The following is a 20,022-nucleotide window of genomic DNA, read 5'->3' on the forward strand; positions in this document are numbered from 1 at the left end:
CTTCGAAAACTGGGCCTCATGGCAGTTTTCCAACAGGATAACGACCCCAAACACAACCTCCAAGATGACAACTGCCTTGCTGAGGAAGCTGAAGGTAAAGGTGATGGACTAAACCCAATTGAGCACCTGTGGCGCATCCTCAAGTGGAAGGTGGAGGAGTTCAAGGTGTCTAACATCCACCAGCTCCGTGATGTCATCATGGAGGAGTGGAAGAGGATTCCAGTAGCAACCTGTGCAGCTCTGGTGAATTCCATGCCCAGGAGGGTTAAGGCAGTGCTGGATAATAATGGTGGTCACACAAAATATTGACACTTTGGGCACAATTTGGACATGTTCACTGTGGGGTGTACTCACTTATGTTGCCAGCCATTTAGACATTAATGGCTGTGTGTTGAGTTATTTTCAGAAGACAGTAAATCTACACTGCTATACAAGTTGTACACTGACTACTCTAACTTATATCCAAGTTTCATGTCTATAGTGTTGTCCCATGAAAAGATATAATAAAATATGTGCAGAAATGTGAGGGGTGTACTCACTTTTGTGATACACTGTATATCTGGTGGTCCAGTTCAGTGTAGAACATTAGTTACAGTTGCAATCAAAATTATTCACCCCTCTTTGCTAAATAGATTCTATAGAAAAAGGTACAAATTTTAAGCTGTTAGCCATAAACCAATCAAACAAGAACAGGAATTTAGAATAGCTCAACACAACTAATAAAATAAGTGTTTTCTTCCAAAAATTCCACTTTGAATTAGTACTGCAGTCTCATAATTATTCAACCCCCTAAATTGAATCCCTCATATGAGGTATATAAAAAAGCCACAGAAGTTTTGGGATTCTGTTCTGTTGAGCTATAAAACAAAACTGGAACTTTTTGGGCCTATGGATCAGCTGTATGTCTGGAGAAGAAAGAATGAAGCACATGCTGAAAAGAGCACTGACTACAGAAAAGCATGGCACTGGCTTGGTGATTTTCTTGGGCTGATTTGCCACCTCTGGCACTGGAAAACTGCTTCATGTGAATAGCAAGATGGATTCAATCAAGTATCAGGAATTCCTAAGAGAAAACATCATGCCTTCTGTGAGGACAATGAAGCTTTGGCATCATTAGACCTTCCAACAGGACAGTGATTCCAAGCATACCTCAAAGTCCACCTATGCTTGGTTTAATAAGTTGTCCTGGAAGTTTCTGGAGTGACTGTCACACACGCCTGACTTGAACCCCAAAGAAAACCCCAAACTCCAAAAGAAAAGAATTTGAAGAAGGCAGTTGCATCACGCAAACCCAAGAATATTAGTAAAGTGGAGGCTATTGCCCTTGAAGATGGGGTTAAGATCGTTGGAAACGCTGCCAGAAGTTAGGGTCTGGCTATGCATTCTGCTTGCAAAACTGCAACAATTAGTGTCCTTAGTTCCCAAACCATTAAAATGTCTCATTAATCGGAAAGGTGATGGAACACAAGGGTAAACACACCTCTGTCCCCAGTGTTTTAAAGTGTGTTGCAGGCATCAAATTCTAAATGCATTTATATGTACAAAATACAATGAAGCTGATCAGTGAAAATCTTCAACTTTTGCTTATGTCAGTTAAATAAAGATTTAGGAGAATTAACAATCACAAATGTCACAACTTTTTTGGGAATGAGGTTTGTACATTTAAAACATCATACAAATATTATCATATTTATTATTACTGCTTATTGTAACAAATTTTAGCTAAATTATTACAATTCACTTGCCAATATTTTAACACTACATACTAACACAGAGGTTTCCAACCTTTTACAACTTTTAATCCATGAACACTGACTGCAATGACTTCCACTGACAGAAAGATAAAAACCAACCCAATCATTTTAAATGCAATTGCATGATAATCAGTGTCGGGTTGTTTCAGGGTGATTAGCTACTGAATACCTAAAAGACAAACAGTTCTAACACACCCAGTAAAAGTGTTGATGTTGTAGAGCTGCTACCAGGTGCTGCATGTTTTGGCTGGAAAAGTAAAAAAAAAAAAAATAATAATCTAAATCAACATTAAGCTTAATCCTCTATTTCATCTTGACTGACAGATACATTGTGTGGAAAAATAGTCTTAGTAAATGTTAGCTTAGGATACTTTGATCTAACCTAATGCCAAAAACATCAGTGTTTTTTTTTTTTTTTTTTTTGGGGTCGGGGTTGGGGTTGGGGTTGGGGTTGGGGTTATGCCACAATGCCTAATTTTGAAAGAGCTTTTCTACCAACATTCACAAAGAATTTCAAATCCAGATGAATTACACACCTGGATTCTGGAGATTAGAAACATAATTTATTAGTACAACATATTATGTAAGTGATAATGTCTTTGGCTACGTCCGAAATCACATACTTCAATATTGAACAGTACGCGAAAGCTACACAAGAGCGGTTAGTGTGTCCGAATACGTAGTATTCATTAGTATGCGAAAAGTCCACGGATGACCTACTGCGTCGGCAGCCATTTTTGAGTATGCAAACAATGCACACTTGCGGTCCGATAATCTATCCCATAATTCAACTGGAGCTGCAAAGGCATTTGTAGCGAAGAAGAAAGATGGCGGAAAGTGAAGACAAACATTAAAAATGTTATGACTAAGTACAACCCTGAATAACACTGAGTAGCTTTGTGGAGAACGACAACATTAATTTTGTCTAACAAAAATTGTTATAACTGTGGCGAAGTGACTTCATGCATCATGTGACGTTGGTAAGATGGCGGATGTAGTACGTCTGAGGTTGCGTGCTGTAATGACTGGTTAGCGTGGGGAGGCCCATTGGAGAGAGACTAATGGCGCTTAGCTACTTGCCCTGTCCTCCAAAGAACACACACCAACAGGAGACGACCAGTGCAGGGTAATACGAGTATTTATCACCATTCATCACAATCCAGGATAGCAGCAGTAGAATAGAACAGTCAGGCTACAACCCGAGCTAATCACCATGCGTGGTATCTATCGCTGTCTGAATACTCTCTCACAATAATGCACATGCTCATACCCCTTAAAGGGACCGTTACAGTGCATACTGCACACTTGCTTACTGAAAGAGCTTACTGCTTTACCGATCGAGCTGTGCACACTGTCTCCAATTCAGTACATACTGTATAAGTATGCGATTTGGGACGTAGCCGTTGTCTCAGTTTTCCTAATTCAACTTGATTAGAAAACAAAAAATGTAAGAATGTCCTAGAAATAGGATCAATATTTGTCTAATATTTGTATGTGTTTAAGAATGTTTTTTTTTTTCACTAAGGTGAGCTTTTGTTTCATGACTGCCATCATTTGGAGCTCTGCCTTCATAAGATTAGCTCATTATATTAGCTCATCATATTGAAACAATGTTTGTTCCCACCATAATATTACTTCAACCACATAGGCTTTCAGAATCAATTTTCTCACATCTTTCTGGATTACAGTATTATTATGAGATCATGTTTGGCTCTAAAGAGCTTTTTTTTTTTAATCACACACCTCTTCTAGCAGTGGTTGGAATAAAATTGGAATAGAACTGTGCTATCAAAGGTGTGATGGAAGAAACCTTTTTCAGAACCTAAATAAGCACTGACAAGTTGTCCAATTCGGTCATGATTTTAAAGCTGAAGGTGTACTCCAAGTGTCACTGAGAAGTGCGATAATCATTTTTCATGTTTTTTTATTTCTGTTTTAAAACAATTAAAAGGGCTGTTCTAAACTTCTGGACTTTATTCTGGATTTTGTCCCCCACTTCACCTCCACATAAAGTCAACACTTCCCTAATAACCAATATTAAAAGTGACTCAATCAGGACAGTGTAAAAACCCTACATAGCTACAAAAACAGCTACATAAAAGAAGAAAGTAATAAATACTCTGTCAGCATCTCAACTCACTCTGGTGACCCACAACGTTATTATTCGCTGGGACAGTTCAATCCTATGGAAAACAAAGAGAATTTAACCATCCTTTGAAACTGCCTGGGTTAATGGGTACTAGTCCCTCTGGCCTGGTCAGTATTTTACCTCTGCTGAACTCATCTTTTAAGTGTACTTTCCCTCCATATTATTAAAACATTTCCCTCTCTGCTAGGAAAGCTGATTTAGCGTATGATTTTTTGACCAAGAAAAAGGCTCGGCGGTTAGGAGGGGAACATTTCAACAGCTCTGTTATAGTCATTAATATGGGCACAGAATGCATGTTTGCTCTCTGATTCTTTTTTTTATGTACGTAGTTGCATTGTTTGTTCCAATTTGCTTCTTTTTTCCACTTCCTCTTTGTCATTTCCAGCTGACTCCAATCCAAATTGTATGTAATTCGATTAAAATTGCAAACATGTGCTGGTTGGGAAATTGCAGGGGGTCATTGTTAAAACATTCCTGCTTGCATGTGAATTCAATCTAAAAACTGGCCTCTGGCTTCATGTGCCTGGTGCAGACAGGAGGGTAGACAGTGGTGAGGTCTTTGCTGAGTTTGGGCTCTCAGGGGGCACACAGATTTGTGGCCCACTGATTCCTTTTTTTTTCTTTTATGACGCAGAATGTGGGCGTCATCTGGAGGAAACTGACACTTTTGTTTAATGACTACATTAGATTTATTTAATGATTCATTACAGTTCAACTCAGACAATGATTCATTAGTGATTAGGTCTGAGAAATGTACTCTGAAGGGAAGTGATGGATTGCTGTCACTTTTAGTGATATTGTTGAGGAAAACAAAGAACAACCAAGCAAAGCAGCACAATGACATAGTTGACCTGCATTTTACTGAGAAGTTGCAGTGGACCAGACCAGTGGAATTTGACCTTTTATCCTCTCTGACTGATTGATTGATAATGATCCATACTTAATTGAATGATTTGATCTTTGTGAAATTAAGTGTCTACACTGTGTTGTTTCTCATTCACCTTATCCCAGTATTAAAATTATCTGCAATTTAATTTGGTCCATGCCAGACCAGACACTATAACCTTATATTCTCTGGCATCAATGAGTCCTGGTCATTGGATCCATACTTAATTAAAAGATTTGATCTTTGTGAAGTGTCTACTTGTGCTGCTTTATTATTCACATTTATCGTCATGTGTTTTAGCCACAACAATTGCTAACAGGTGTAATAAAAAAGTGTTATATAAAGGATATATTGCAACTTTTCAGCAACAGTTTATGGAAGGCTTATTCCTGCTGCAGCATCACTGTGCCCCTTGTGCACAAAGCAAGGTCTATAAAGACATGAAGTAAAGCTTGGTTTAAAGAAGAGCTTTGACCTTAACCCTGCTGAATAGCTTTGGAATGGCCTCAATTGAGGCTTTGTTGACCAACATTAGTGCCCAGCCATACAAATGCTCTTCTGACTGAATGGGTACAAATTCCCACAGACATATATCAAAATCTTGTCAGAATCCTTCTCAGAAGAGTGGCTGTTATTATAGCTGAAAAGATTACAGTTTTTCACCTGCACGAGTCGAGTTCATACACTTGACTGGCACTGTGCATGGAGGGTCACACCCTCATCAGCGTTATTGCTCAGCCCTGTGCTGGCGCCATGAGTCAGCCAGCAGGGGCCGCAGTCGCACCAGTTATGAGGACCTATGATTCGACTTTCTTACCCTCTAACCCTGAACAACAGCCAATCGTTGTTCATACAGCTGCCCAGCCTAGTCGGAGCGGCAGAGCTGAGATTCGTATTCGTAACGATGTATTCGAAACCCCAACTCTGGTGAGCTAGTGTACTTTACCGCTGCGCCACCTGAGCGGCTGGTTTCCAAATACTTTTGGCTATACAGTGTGTACACATGATCTTGGAGAGAATAGAATTCATCAAACCAGTCAACCTACTTTGAATCCATGCAGTCCTAATGCCTGGGTGCTAGTTGTAGGTCCTTTCAGTGGTGGATAGGATTTAGCATGGACACTTTGACTGGCTTGCCACTACGCAGTCCCATACACAGAAGGATTGAATGCAGTGTGTGCTGTTACTCATTCACCTTATCATCAGTATTACAAGTGACACCATAACCTTCATATTCTCTGACATTGAGTCTTGGTCATTCAACATTCTATTGACAATGGCCCCTCCTTGGACCACTGTTGCTGGATATTCACCAAGGTGCTCTCTATGCAAATATATATATAAAAAAAAACAAATATTGTAATCTAGTTTTATTCACAGACATATTCCACCTCTTTATTCATTATTTTGTAAGAGCACCTTTGGCAGCAGTTACAGCTGAAAGCCTTTTCTACAATTTTTCCATTCTTTATAGCAGATTCGCTCGAGCTTCATCAGATTGGATGGCGAGCGTCTGTGAACTCCTATTTTCAGGTCTGTCCACAGATGTTCGATGGGGTTTAAGTCTGGGCTTTTTGGGACTGGTCCCGAAACCAATTCAGTGTTGTTTCCCTGACTGAGAAACTGGTAAGTATTGCTGAGAAGCACTCCTATAGCATCACGCTGCCACCTTTCTGTTACCCCATATGAATGGTATTAGCCTGTAGTGCCTGTTTTTGACTGCTTGCTGTTTTGCCCAAACAAATTTGGTTTAATCAGACTAAAGAATCCTTTAAACTATTGTCAGAGTCCTTTACAAGCTATTCAGCAAATTCCAAGCAGGCTATTATATGGCTTTTTTTTATGAAGGGCTAATTTGCTGCAGAGATGTCTGTGCAACAGGTTCTTTGAAGCTTTTTGCACAGGACTTTGATGCTTTGGGTTGTTTTTGACCTTCCTAGCCAAAGCCCTTCTTGATCTAGTGCTCAGTTTAATCAGATGACCAACCGTTTAAGGTTGTGCTTAAGCTTTAATTATTTTAAAATGGTTGAGGTCACTGTGGTTTTGGGGACACTCAAAGAATTAGATAATATTTTATCATTTATTCCTTGGTCTATGCATTGCCACAATGACAATGCAATATAAATTGTGAACCCTTATATATCCAATTCAAATTTCAACACGGGTAGTCCAAAAGAGTTCTAGATATATTTCAGGAATAATTAATGGAAAAACAAGATGCACCTGACCACAACTAGGAGTGCCACTAATAAAGCATAGGGTCTGAATATCAAAAGAGTTTTTTTTTTTTTTAAACAGGCAACATTTTATTTTTAATATATTTTTGAAAATCTCAGACACATCATTTTCCAGCTACTTGTTCACCCTTGTCCATTTTACTAAGTATAATGAATGTGTCAGCATTGTTTTGAGTAAATAATACTTGTACTTGAGTAAACATAATGTTTCTGAGAAATAACTCCAGTAAAAGTTACAACTATTTACTAATGTTATAACTAATAAAGAATTTACTGAATGTATAGATCTGAAGTAGTTGTCTGCTTAAGGTAAATTAAGGTATGAGGAAATTTTCTAGACCATTTTTTTAGACTTGTGGGAGCAGTAAAACATGACAGGTGGGTATATCTTTAGCCATTTTAAGCAGGTCAGAACTATATTCTGAGCTTCATTTAAGGGGGATGTAGGGATATTCAAAGCCCTTGTAAAATTGCCATCTTCCTTTCCACCCTGTTTGGATAAATTTCATGTCATTTAAGATGTCTAATTAAAAATTTCACTCTAAGATTAACACCAAAAGGATAGGAACAGTGCACAGCTGCCTTAGATAATGCTACAAATACAGGTACAGTAACCAGTGTTAACCAATGAATGATAGTTGGAGTTAAACCTGTTTCTAGGATTGTTTTAATAGTTAATTAATTGAAGTCTACATGTAGGCGCACACAATAATTTTATAAAATTCATCCTTACAAAAGTCTAATCATTGTAGAGTATAGTTTGCTTTGCAGTACATTGTGTAAAGAAATGTAAAGAAATTACAAATTATTAGAAGTTAATTCACTGCATAAGAGAGATCTTAACTTTAATTAAAATTCCGGGCCGTGGAAGGTACCGATTTTCTTTTTTTTTTCTTTTCTTTTTTTTTTAATCTGAAAAGGATGCAAACAGTGCATGATAAAAGTTTCTTAGCAATAGGTTTAGAACATGTAAAATACTCAAAGTTGAGAAGACTTTTTTAGACGTTTTTAGTTATAGGCTAAGATAACAGAGATTAGCTGCCGATAGTAGCTCTTAAAAAAGAAGTTTATAAGGTATGCAACACACATTGAATGTAGATTTACTTAGAAATGTAAAAGAAAAAGCACCAGGGTGGCTCGGTGGGTAGCACTGTCACCTCACAGCAAGAAAGTCCTGGGTTTGATTCCCAGGTGGAGCAACCCTAGTCCTTTCTGTGTGGAGTTTGCATGTTCTCCCTGTGTCTGTGTGGGTTTCCTCAGGGAGCTCTGGTTTACTTTCACAGTCCAAAGACATGCAGGTGAGGTAAATTGGAGATACAAAATTGTCCATGACTGGAACTAAAGCATGTAAAACATTAAAATCCTAATAAAATAAATAAAATTAAAAGCACCAAGATGAAGCTGACTCAAGATCAGAATGGGTCAGCCAAGCTGCATTATGCTGTCTGCCTGTTTTATAATGACTGATAGAAATAAAGAAATGATTTTTCTGTAATTGGTTTAAAGAGAATACCACAGCTTAAATAAAAATAGCATGCACCCAACCACCCTTAGGGCCACCCATGAAGCTGACATATTTTTAACCTGGGATGGTACAAATGTCCCCAAAATGTACTTGAATACAGTAATAAAGTATTTATTCTCAGTTACTATGCACCTCTGTGTAAGTCCTCAGCTAAAATGTCAGAATCTTGACAGACTCAAGTGATGGGCTTGTAGTTTGGGATGATTTCAGCTGTGGGAGTCATAGAGCGTAATGTTGAAACACAAAATCCCTCTTCTGTCAGAACTAAGATCCAGAAATCACTTTGCAATCCAGGGAAAGGGCTCCTGGTTAACATCAGCCCGACTGCCGATGGCTTGCCCTGTCACTTCTGTTTTTTTCCAAACCCCTTCTACAGCACCGTCAAGGGAGTTTGCAATGTAGAGAGAGAAGCGCAATGCTTTTTCTCTGGGGAAAAACTAGTGTCATCTGCCAAGTAGGTCGGAGATTGTGTGTTGAAAGATGTGTGTGGGTGGGAGCATGTACACTTTTCATTTCAATTTAGGGGGTTCATTCTTATCTTCCTGAACACTCTGCTCCCATGCTGTTCAGGTCTCCAACTGGACTCATCCTGCATCTATAAATAGCACTGTGATCCATGAAACACCTCCCAGGCTGATTTTTATCTCCCTGATCACATGGCAAAGTGAAGCGAGCTGTGCTTTGCTTACTTCTGATGGCCTGCTTGCTTTTTTTTTCTCCTAAATTTTATGCTTTAAAGCTTTGATGTGCATCTTCCTCAATCTCTCTCAGCTGCAGTGGTACATTGAAACTTGACATCAGTTGGTTCTGGAGTGGCGTCGAGTTATTCAAGGTATTTTCCCCATAAGGATGTATGGGAAACCTGTTAATGCGTTCAGTGGTCCCGTGGAACTGCATATATTTTAGGCTAATGTTAAATAATGGGTTTTTTTGACACTTATACACTGAAAATAACACAAATATAATATAAAAATACTGAAATGCAATTGAAAACAGTTAAATACAATAAAACCTGCTCTTTGCCTTTACTTCTTTATGGTTTTCTTACGCTTCTTAATCGTGGAGATGCTTGATCTTGGAATACGGTATTCCCTTCAGTAAGGGCGCATTCACATGAGAAGCAGCAAAATAGCTTTTGCGCTGACTGTGCCGTTATTCCTATGGAGTGTTGCGTTGCACAAAGCTTAACGTGACTTCATTAGTGGAGAGAACTTATGAGCAGTAATAATTAAGAGAGGTTTAGTGTTCCTGTGTCGTTCTGAACAAAGCGGCAGTTGTACACACGTCAAGTTTAAGGGTAAAAATTTCTCAACAAAGGAGACAAGTTTAGGGGACGTCGCATTACAAGGTAACACTGTAGTTTCTTTCAGTAGTATCTCTCTGCTGTATACACATAGTGCACTTATCTTTCTTGCACTTTGCCCTCTTTCAGTCTTGGCATAAGGATATCGTTCTGCAGCGGTATACTTGCTTCAGTCTACATTTGCTGCAGTGTCCTGATTTTTAAGGTCCCGGCAAAGCATTTGGCTCCATCTCCCATGGTGTATCATCTAAGGAATATACATTTTAATGACATCTATGGTTCTGGTTTTCCTCTTGAAAGTCAAAGATTCAAGGCCACGCTTGCTTTGTCTGCAATGGTATGTAAAGCAAGAAAATAGACTATAGATGCTTGCAGAACCAGTGCAGGTCTTTGTGGATTTGTGGGGGGAAAACTGTTTGGTTTCTCTCCTTGTTAGCTTAGCATTACCGCAGTATCCATGCAATCATAGCTGGCCACTGTAACACAAAAATACACAACTGCAATTTTAGATCTGCATTATGGGTAAAAGAAAAAGACCAGCATAAAGACTGTAGTTTTTTTTTTAAGTAATCCAATTAAAACAAATAAGCTGCTCTTCCTGTTCAAACTCAGTTAACTGAGTGCGCACAGCAGGACGTGGTAGAAATTGCTTTCCCTCACTTGGAGCAGAGTAGGCTGATGAACCGCTGGAGTTTAGGGCTCATAGCGGTGAGGTTTGTGCACCCAGGACTTTCTGACCCTTTGGCACAGGGCATCGCAGTGGGATGTGTTAATAAACGGATGTTGGAGCCGTTTCTCCAGGCATCTTGCCCACCAGCTCTCCTGCTCCAGGCAAGGAATGGAAATCGCTCATAACATTATTAAGTACTATACAATGACCAAAAGCAGTGGGAAATCCCCACCAATTAATCCAATAATTTAGCTCCTTGAGGTTTTTTTTTTCTTTCCCACCTGTTTACTACTGATGAGATACTGGTAGTCCATGCACACATTTAACAGTGTAATACAGTGTATAATCTGGTTTGGCTTGGCTCATTTGGAAAAAAACAAAACAGATGTAGCCATGCAAAACAGGAGATTTCAGTCTTTAAAGAGTGTTAATGGGTACTTCACCATTTGGTGTGAAAGACACTGTCTGTATAATCAAGGTTTAATGGTCCACTAAAGCCAAAAACATTATTTTTAATGGATAAGTTTCTTGGGTGTCTGATTTTTTTTATATTAAGTGACTTTTGGGTTTCTAAAACAAGGACTTTATAAAGTGCAGTGGTAGCCTAGTTGGTAAAGCTTTGGGTTATCAAACGAAAGGTTGCGAGTTGGAATTCTGGCTCTGCCATGAAGCCACTCTACAGTCTAGTCTCATGGGGCAGTCCATCGTGAACAGAGGTCATGTTTTATACCCTCTGCACTCCTTTAAGTCTGTTACATACATCTATTCATCATCCCTGGCTTCTCTTAAGTTTCTTTTCCCTGCCTCTTTACAGGGGTCTCATGGTGTTGAGTGCTACACTGGGGAAGGCCCCAGGATGACCTCAGGATGAAAGAGCTGGTTCCATCTTCCTTTTTCAGTTTCCCCCACTGTTGCGCTATATTTCAGAAGCAAAGGCCTCTCTCTCGGAAGTGCTCACCGGAGTTCCGTGTGAACATGACGCATTAAAGTCCCACTGCAGCACGGTGGGCAGACACATCATCGAGTGTTCAGAACTTAAGCCTGCTTACCTAGTGCACACTATGCAATTTTAGGCTCTGTGCTAATAAACGACTGGTTGTAAGCGTATGTTATTATTTGCTACCACCCTTGAGAGTATGAGAGAGAAGATTAGCAAAACAGAAAACACAGAGCATACATTTACATTTGCTGCATTTAGCAGACACTTTTATCCAAAGCGAATTACAACTGTGACCATATACAATGTAAGCAGTAGAGGTTTAGGGGCCCTGCTCAGGAGCCCAACAGTGGCAGTCTGGCAGATGTGGGGGGTTAAACCTGCAACCTTGTGATCACTGGTCCAGTACCTTAACCAATGTCGCATCCTGTCACATACTATTTAGTAGGTCGCTCGTTTGTTATTTAGTACCTCTTCTCTGCTTTTCATGAGATTTAGCATATCAATATTCTTATGTGTATACATGCAGGTATTTTCTATAGCGGGTGGCATCTTTGTGCCCAGATAAATAGGGCTGGATTTACTGCACCCATTAAAAAGTAAATACAATTGTTGTCTCTTGCCAGGCCTATGCTGAAAAAGAAAATGTTTAAATATACAGTGTATCACAAAAGTGAGTACACCCCTCACATTTCTGCAAATATTTCATTATATCTTTTCATGGGACAACACTATAGAAATAAAACTTGGATATAAGTTAGAGTAGTCAGTGTACAGCTTGTATAGCAGTGTAGATTTACTGTCTTCTGAAAATAACTCAACACACAGCCATTAATGTCTAAATAGCTGGCAACATAAGTGAGTACACCCCACAGTGAACATGTCCAAATTGTGCCCAAATGTGTCGTTGTCCCTCCCTGGTGTCATGTGTCAAGGTCCCAGGTGTAAATGGGGAGCAGGGCTGTTAAATTTGGTGTTTTGGGTACAATTCTCTCATACTGGCCACGGGATATTCAACATGGCACCTCATGGCAAAGAACTCTCTGAGGATGTGAGAAATAGAATTGTTGCTCTCCACAAAGATGGCCTGGGCTATAAGAAGATTGCTAACACCCTGAAACTGAGCTACAGCATGGTGGCCAAGGTCATACAGCGGTTTTCCAGGACAGGTTCCACTCGGAACAGGCTTCGCCAGGGTCGACCAAAGAAGTTAAGTCCACGTGTTCGGCGTCATATCCAGAGGTTGGCTTTAAAAAATAGACACATGAGTGCTGCCAGCATTGCTGCAGAGGTTGAAGACGTGGGAGGTCAGCCTGTCAGTGCTCAGACCATACGCCACACACTGCATCAACTCGGTCTGCATGGTCGTCATCCCAGAAGGAAGCTGACGCACAAGAAAGCCCGCAAACAGTTTGCTGAAGACAAGCAGTCCAAGAACATGGATTACTGGAATGCCCTGTGGTCTGATGAGACCAAGATAAACTTGTTTGGCTCAGATGGTGTCCAGCATGTGTGGCGGCGCCCTGGTGAGAAGTACCAAGACAACTGTATCTTGCCTACAGTCAAGCATGGTGGTGGTAGCATCATGGTCTTGGGCTGCATGAGTGTTGCTGGCACTGGGGAGCTGCAGTTCATTGAGGGAAACATGAATTCCAACATGTACTGTGACATTCTGAAACAGAGCATGATCCCCTCCCTTCGAAAACTGGGCCTCATGGCAGTTTTCCAACAGGATAACGACCCCAAACACAACCTCCAAGATGACAACTGCCTTGCTGAGGAAGCTGAAGGTAAAGGTGATGGACTAAACCCAATTGAGCACCTGTGGCGCATCCTCAAGTGGAAGGTGGAGGAGTTCAAGGTGTCTAACATCCACCAGCTCCGTGATGTCATCATGGAGGAGTGAAGAGGATTCCAGTAGCGACCTGTGCAGCTCTGGTGAATTCCATGCCCAGGAGGGTTAAGGCAGTGCTGGATAATAATGGTGGTCACACAAAATATTGACACTTTGGGCACAATTTGGACATGTTCACTGTGGGGTGTACTCACTTATGTTGCCAGCTATTTAGACATTAATGGCTGTGTGTTGAGTTATTTTCAGAAGACAGTAAATCTACACTGCTATACAAGCTGTACACTGACTACTCTAAGTTATATCCAAGTTTTATTTCTATAGTGTTGTCCCATGAAAAGATATAATAAAATATTTGCAGAAATGTGAGGGGTGTACTCACTTTTGTGATACACTGTATGTCTGAATGTTTAAATTTAATTAAAGAACCAGTGAAAATGGTGTGCCTTGAAAGCTGCAGAACAATTTCGTGGCATTGTCTACAGACAAGCTGGCTTCATATTGCCAGGAGTGCTTCTGCTTTCTCTGTGTGATCAACATATTGTTATTGTTGTTATTATTAACATTCTGGTCTGTTTAACCCCCTTTTTTTTTTTTAATCAGCTCTCTTGGTTAGACCTGACTGAGAACTTTTTAACGTCAACCTCACAAAATCATCAAAAAATCATAGCCTTCTTTGTCAGTTCACCTCCTTGTGGGTCAAAATGCAATCCCAAGCAGCCTTCCTTTCTTCCTCGAAGACTTTATTTCATTTTGGCTGTCTTTGCTCTGCTTTTACTAATTGTTATGACCCAAACTCCGGCAAACGTTTTCACAATGAATGAAGCACAGTATACAGAGCACAGACTTCATGGTCTGGTTAAATGGCGCTATGGAGGGGACACTGGTTGTTAGTGCAAAATTTCCCTCCTTACTTCTCCAGAGTCAACAGTATCCTACTGGCCTTTCCTTCTCTCTTGCTGAGCTATTAAAGACCTGCTCTTTATATTAGCCAATCATCGACAGACACTTCCAGCCTGTGGACGTCAGTGGTCGTAAACTCCCCCCGTAATGTGTAAATCTAATGGCATTCATATAAAATGCCTGAATAAATAGGTGACGAGGCTCTGAGTTCGTAAAAAGCTACAGCCATCAAGCCATAAATCACATAAATCTTGTATCTCATATAAAACCATTTGCACCGCTGTTGTTGCTGTTTAAAGAATGTGACTAACCAGGTGGTATAACACTGTGCTGTGGATTGGATTATACAATATATGGCCTAAAGTATGTGGACACCTGGCTATAAGCATGGTGGACATCTCTTTTCAAAACCGTTGTCATTAATATATAAAATATGCTTAATTTATATAATTCCAGCCTACTTTCATGGTGCTGATTCTCTAAAAAGTCAGAGAACGACATTGAGTCAGAAAGCTTGGCTCGCAATTGACATTCCAATTAATCCAAAAGTTGTTGGGTTTAAATCAAGAATTTGTTTATTTAACTGGGGTTTCTCCAGTAGATCATATGTTTATGAGACATGCACACTCTTGCTGGAACAGAAGAGGGCCTTTTTTCAAACTGATGCAACAAAGTTGAGAGCATCTCATTTATTTTAAATCTTTGATTTTACACACCTGTTAGAAATGGTTTTGACAAACACCCAAACTCCTCAATTAGCAAGGGTGTCTACCTATTTTTGGCCATGTAGTCTATGCATAAAGGGGTGACATGATCAAAAACAACAGGTATTGGTGCCAGACAGATGTACTCCGTAATACAGTTACACGGTAACATTCTAACATACCCTGTGCATAAACCAGTGGACTTTGATTATTCTACTTTGACTTCAATCAAACTGGCAAAAAGGAAAAGATCAAAATGTCTTTAAATAGTGCTGGGTGATCAGTTGGTGCAGCGGTCAATGAGCTAGCCCACCACAGAAGATTGGCTGTGTCTGAGCGGAGGAGTGGATGGTTGAATGCGTTCCTCAATGCTGCTAGTAGTTCATGACTCTAAGTATACAATACTGCAGTGAAGGAAGTTAGAATTGGGGAATTAGATATGACTAGATTGAAAGGAATAGTAATAAATAGAGTATGTGGTGTACACCAAGTAAAGAGTGCAGGTCTGAATGCTGCAATTCTTATATATTAAAATTAGGTGACTGGCATTGTATTGATTTTGAGTTTTATCTTCCAGAATTACAGTACAGAACACAAAGGGAATAGTAAATAGTTTTGACATATTAATGGTCACCAGGTCACAACCCAGTTGAACCCCCTTTGGGCTAAATTTTGGAAGAATGGTGTTCCATCTTTCCAGCAGAGTTCCAGAGGCCTGTAAAATGCTGTTCTGGAATCTTGTACTGGCCCAGTACTTCACTAAGTAACACAGTTATGGACAATTTAGTATCTCCAATTCACCTCTCTTGCGTGTCTTTGGACTGTGGGAGGAAACCAGAGCTCCCGGAGGAAACCCACGCAGACACGGGGAGAACATGCAAACTCCACACAGAAAGGACCCAGACCACTTCACCTGGGGCTTGAACCCAGGACTTTCTTGCTGTGAGGCGGCAGTGCTACTCACTGAGCCCCCGTGCTGCCCTCTGTAGCAAAGTTGGTGGTAAGATGGTGATATTGAGAGCTGTAGAGAGAAGCACTGCAGAAAGGTAGAGTCGGTTAAATATATGATCTGAAAGAATCAGCAGACAGACAAACTTACCTGCTCTTAATCTCCACATCTGTATTCTGCACGGTGCATACCTACTTGAGGGTTGAGGATACAGGGAGCATTTGAATGCAAGTGTGGTGACCTTTTTTTTTTTTTCTTTGAGCAGGAATTGTCTTTCTTGAAGCACAATTAATAATGATGGACCAACCAGCTTTGTTAGCGGCCTGTAGGTTTGAGAAGTTGCAGTCAGCCCCAGTTATTTATCTTCTTCTTTCTTTCCTTCTCTTAGTTAAGCAGCACTGTGTGGCAGTTAGTGGATAAGCCAATAAAAGTTGCAGCCATAAGTAAGGGATGTGCATTGTGCGCCTGGTGGCCTGCGAATCGCGGATCCACCCCCACACGACCTGTGTGGAATGGAGGCTTGCTGCTGCACAGGGACTCCCTGTGCTCTGCACTACTGGAGAGCATGTGTAAGAAGCCTGTGGCTCCTCCTGATGGAGTGCCTGACTGACAGCATTGATCCAGTCGGCTGCTTCTCAGCATGGGTATCGAATAGCGCTAGATGAACTGATAGGTGATTGATGAAGGGGGCAGAGAACAGGGCAGCTGGGTTGTTGTTAAGAGGTTTACTTTTTTCTCTCATGGACATTGGAGGAGGTGGAGGAGGCTCGAGGTATGACCGTGCCAGGTATGCGTAGGCACGCACTTCAGTCCAGCATCTGGCGAAGACAGCTTCTTTTAGAGAGGTCATAATGAAGTAGGGGTGAGATTCCAATGTGGAGTTTGGATTGTAGGTAAGGGCCAGACAGGGTTTTGAGAGGTAGCAGAAGTCTTGGTTTAATATGCAATCCTTTACTATTTGTATTGAATTTTTTACCATCATATTTACATAATGACTAATCATTTTAATGTCTTTAATATGCTTATTTACTACTCACTTTTATACATGTTGTTTTTTAAAGCTAGAGTGGCTAACAGAAATATTTAAAATGTTCAAACAAGGGACAAAATAGCAGAGCCCTATAAAAATTCTATTAGGGACCCAAGTAGGGCCACCCATTGCTTTAATTTGAGAAAGGCCTTTAATCATCAATTGCTTAAAATGTATTTAGTCATATTTGTAAGACGTAAATATAAAATATAGATGTAAATGTAACATATATGTTAACTTGACTGTATTGGGGCTTGAACCAACAACCTTCTGACCACTGTGTGTGTACATACTATGTGTAATACTGTATACATAGTAATATACACAGTGCATAGTATAATATACATGGTAATCTTCCTGGTTTCTACACTCACTGTCCATTTTATCAGCTCCACTTATCATATAGAAGCACTTTGTAGTTCGAAAATTACTGACTGTAGTCCATCTGTTTCTCTGCATACTTTTTAGCCTGCTTTCACCCTGTTTTTCAGTGGTCAGGACCCCCACAGAGCAGGTATTATTTAGGTGGTGGATCATTCTCAGCACTGCAGTGACAGTCATGGTGGTTGTGTTAGTGTGTGTCCACTCACTGTCCACTCTATTAGACACTCCTACCTAGTTGGTCCACCTTGTAGATGTAAAGTCAGAGACCATTGCATCTATTGCTGCTGTTTAAGTTGGTCATCTTAGAGACCATCAGTGGTCGCAGGACGCTGCCCATGGGGCGCTGTTGGCTGTATATATTTTTGGTTGGTGGACTATTCTCAGTTTAGCAGTGACAGTGAGGTGTTTAAAAACTCCATCAGCATTACTGTGTCTTGTCTACTCATACCAGCACAACACACACTAACATACCACCACCATGTTAGTGTCACTGCAGTGCTGAGAATGACCCACCACCCAAATAATACCTGCTCTGCAGTGGTCCTGGGAGAGTCCTGATCATTGAAGAACAGAATGAATGCAGGCTAAAAAGCATGTACAGAAATAGATGGACTACAGTCAGTAATTGTAGAACTACAAAGTGCTTCTATATGGTAAGTGGAGCTGATAAAATGGACAGTGAATGTAGAAACAAGGTGGTTTTAATGTTATGGCTGATATATATGTTTATATCCGCGATGGGACTGAAGCTCCCAGTGATTAAGTGATGTGTAGATCTCAAAATAGCTGTCAATCAAAATGGGATTCAGCCTTTCGACTGATCCTCCAATCATCTTGCAGAAGCTCAGCGTCCAATGACCGACGAGTTTCGAAGCAATGAAAAAAACCTTTCCATGCAGTCCCATAGAAGTGAATAGACACTCAGCTTCTGCGGGCAAATGCATTGACGCTAAGGGAATGTATGAGAAGTTCGAGTCAGCTGATTCTGAACAAACTCGTCTTCGAGATGAACGTGTTCTAACGCATTTGTAGTCAATGAAATGTTAACACAACTGTACATATTTGCCCATTTAATTTTTGACATTTTAGGGGAAGCTTCCCTTGCAGTCTTAGAGAAATCGCCACTGTATATACTGTATATATACAGTATATATATAGAGAGAGTTACATCATCGTTTTGCCTGTACATAACACACAGACCTTCATGTACAACTCTTTAATGCCCATGGTGCACTCCCTCCTCCAGCAGAGAAGAGACAAATAGTGCTTTGAGAGGGAAAATCCACACATCATAAATCTACCACCTGGGCATGATGTTTCTATTTATTATTTTTGTATTATTTATGACCTCTGATGCATTGCTCCGGCACACAGCCTTTTGAACGTGACAGAATAACATGACATTAGCAAAACACCGATGACATAAGCCAGTCCCCAGAACACCCTGCCAACTCATGAGATTAATGCTAACGGCTAAATTGCCATCATTCTTCAGCACAGTAATCATCCGTTCTGACAAAGCGTTTATTGGACAGTCCTTTTCATGTACTGTACAGACTAGTGCACCTGGCTCGTGTGTTGTTGGGCTGTTTGTTACCGAACAGAAGAAGCATGAGCATGTTAGCTTTGCAGGGAAGACAAATGGTGTTGCGCTCTGGAGATCATTTGTCATCATGTGACACACTAAAGTCGATTCTTTCTTATTTTAAGCCATGTAAGAAGGGTAGTGGTAAAAAACAACACATATTAGTCATAGGGCGTTTAAGGGCAGCACAAGGTGTTCCTTAACCAGGAGTTGTTTGCCGTTGTGAGGAGGCCTGGGTTAGTGAGGAAACTGGAGTACCTGGAGGCAACACTTACACCTAAAGATAATGTAAAAGGAACAGGAATTAACCCAGTACCCTAAAGTTGCTGTGCAGCACTCAGTCTACCAGCTGTACCACCATGTAGCTATACAAGTACTACCTCTGTATTAAATCTGCAGGAACTTAAAACTTCTAGAATTCTTTTACAGCTGTGAGAGAACTTTTGTAAACCCCCGAGAATGAAATTTATGAAGATTTCTGTGGCATGTTATTATTAAAAAGGGGTTTGATCTTCATCCAAGTCATAATAATAAACAAACACGTTCTGCATTAACTGCTAACACAAACAATTGCTCTTTTTATATATTTTGTTGTACACCATGTTTAATCATTTACAGTCAGGAGTGGAAAATTGGAAATGTGAAGGCATTCTGCAGTTAATTAAAATCATGTTTCATCTCTTGTCATTTTTGTAAATATCTTCTGGGCCTTCCACAGAAGATGAGCTCTTTTGTTGTTGTTTTTTCTTAGTTCAAAGTTTCTTCCTCGAAAGTTTTGGGAGTTGTATGTTACCACTGTCATTCCAGGCTTGTTTAGTAATGTGAAAAATCTAAACGAAAAGGTTTCAATGAAATTCAGTGAAGGTGTGCGGGTGGCACAGCAATATATTACTTTAGTCCACCACCATTTGAACCTGGATCTAAGCTATTCTATGGGCCGACCGGGCACCTACATGGATAGGTTGGTGAAGCCTGCAATGGATGGTGTACTGTCCTGGATGTTTGTGTGCCCAGTGTTTTTTTTTCAGTGAACTTGGACCTTCTGCAACCTTGAACAGGATAAAACAGTTGATAAAAATAAAACTGAACTTATGACTCGAACAGAAGTCAGGTGTTCTTATGTATGAGATGAGATTAAAGGTGTAGGTTGTTGA

At 40.3% G+C, this 20,022-nt stretch overlaps 1 protein-coding gene across 5 annotated transcripts in view; it reads left to right on the plus strand.

Moving 5' to 3' along the window:
• erc1b (ELKS/RAB6-interacting/CAST family member 1b) overlaps nucleotides 1–20,022 on the plus strand; it is a 339,387-nt gene that overhangs the window by 289,415 nt on the left and 29,950 nt on the right. The window contains exon 18 of one of the 5 annotated variants that reach the window (XM_062995252.1): nucleotides 11,339–11,565. The exons of the other annotated variants lie outside the window; for them this stretch is intronic. Coding sequence (XP_062851322.1) covers nucleotides 11,339–11,395 — 57 coding nt within the window. The 3' untranslated portion in view covers nucleotides 11,396–11,565. Of the gene's footprint in view, nucleotides 1–11,338; nucleotides 11,566–20,022 lie in introns of those variants that run through there. 5 annotated transcript variants of the gene reach the window in all.

This window comes from Trichomycterus rosablanca, chromosome 1 (assembly GCF_030014385.1).
Source record: "Trichomycterus rosablanca isolate fTriRos1 chromosome 1, fTriRos1.hap1, whole genome shotgun sequence".
Taxonomy (NCBI): domain Eukaryota; kingdom Metazoa; phylum Chordata; class Actinopteri; order Siluriformes; family Trichomycteridae; genus Trichomycterus; species Trichomycterus rosablanca.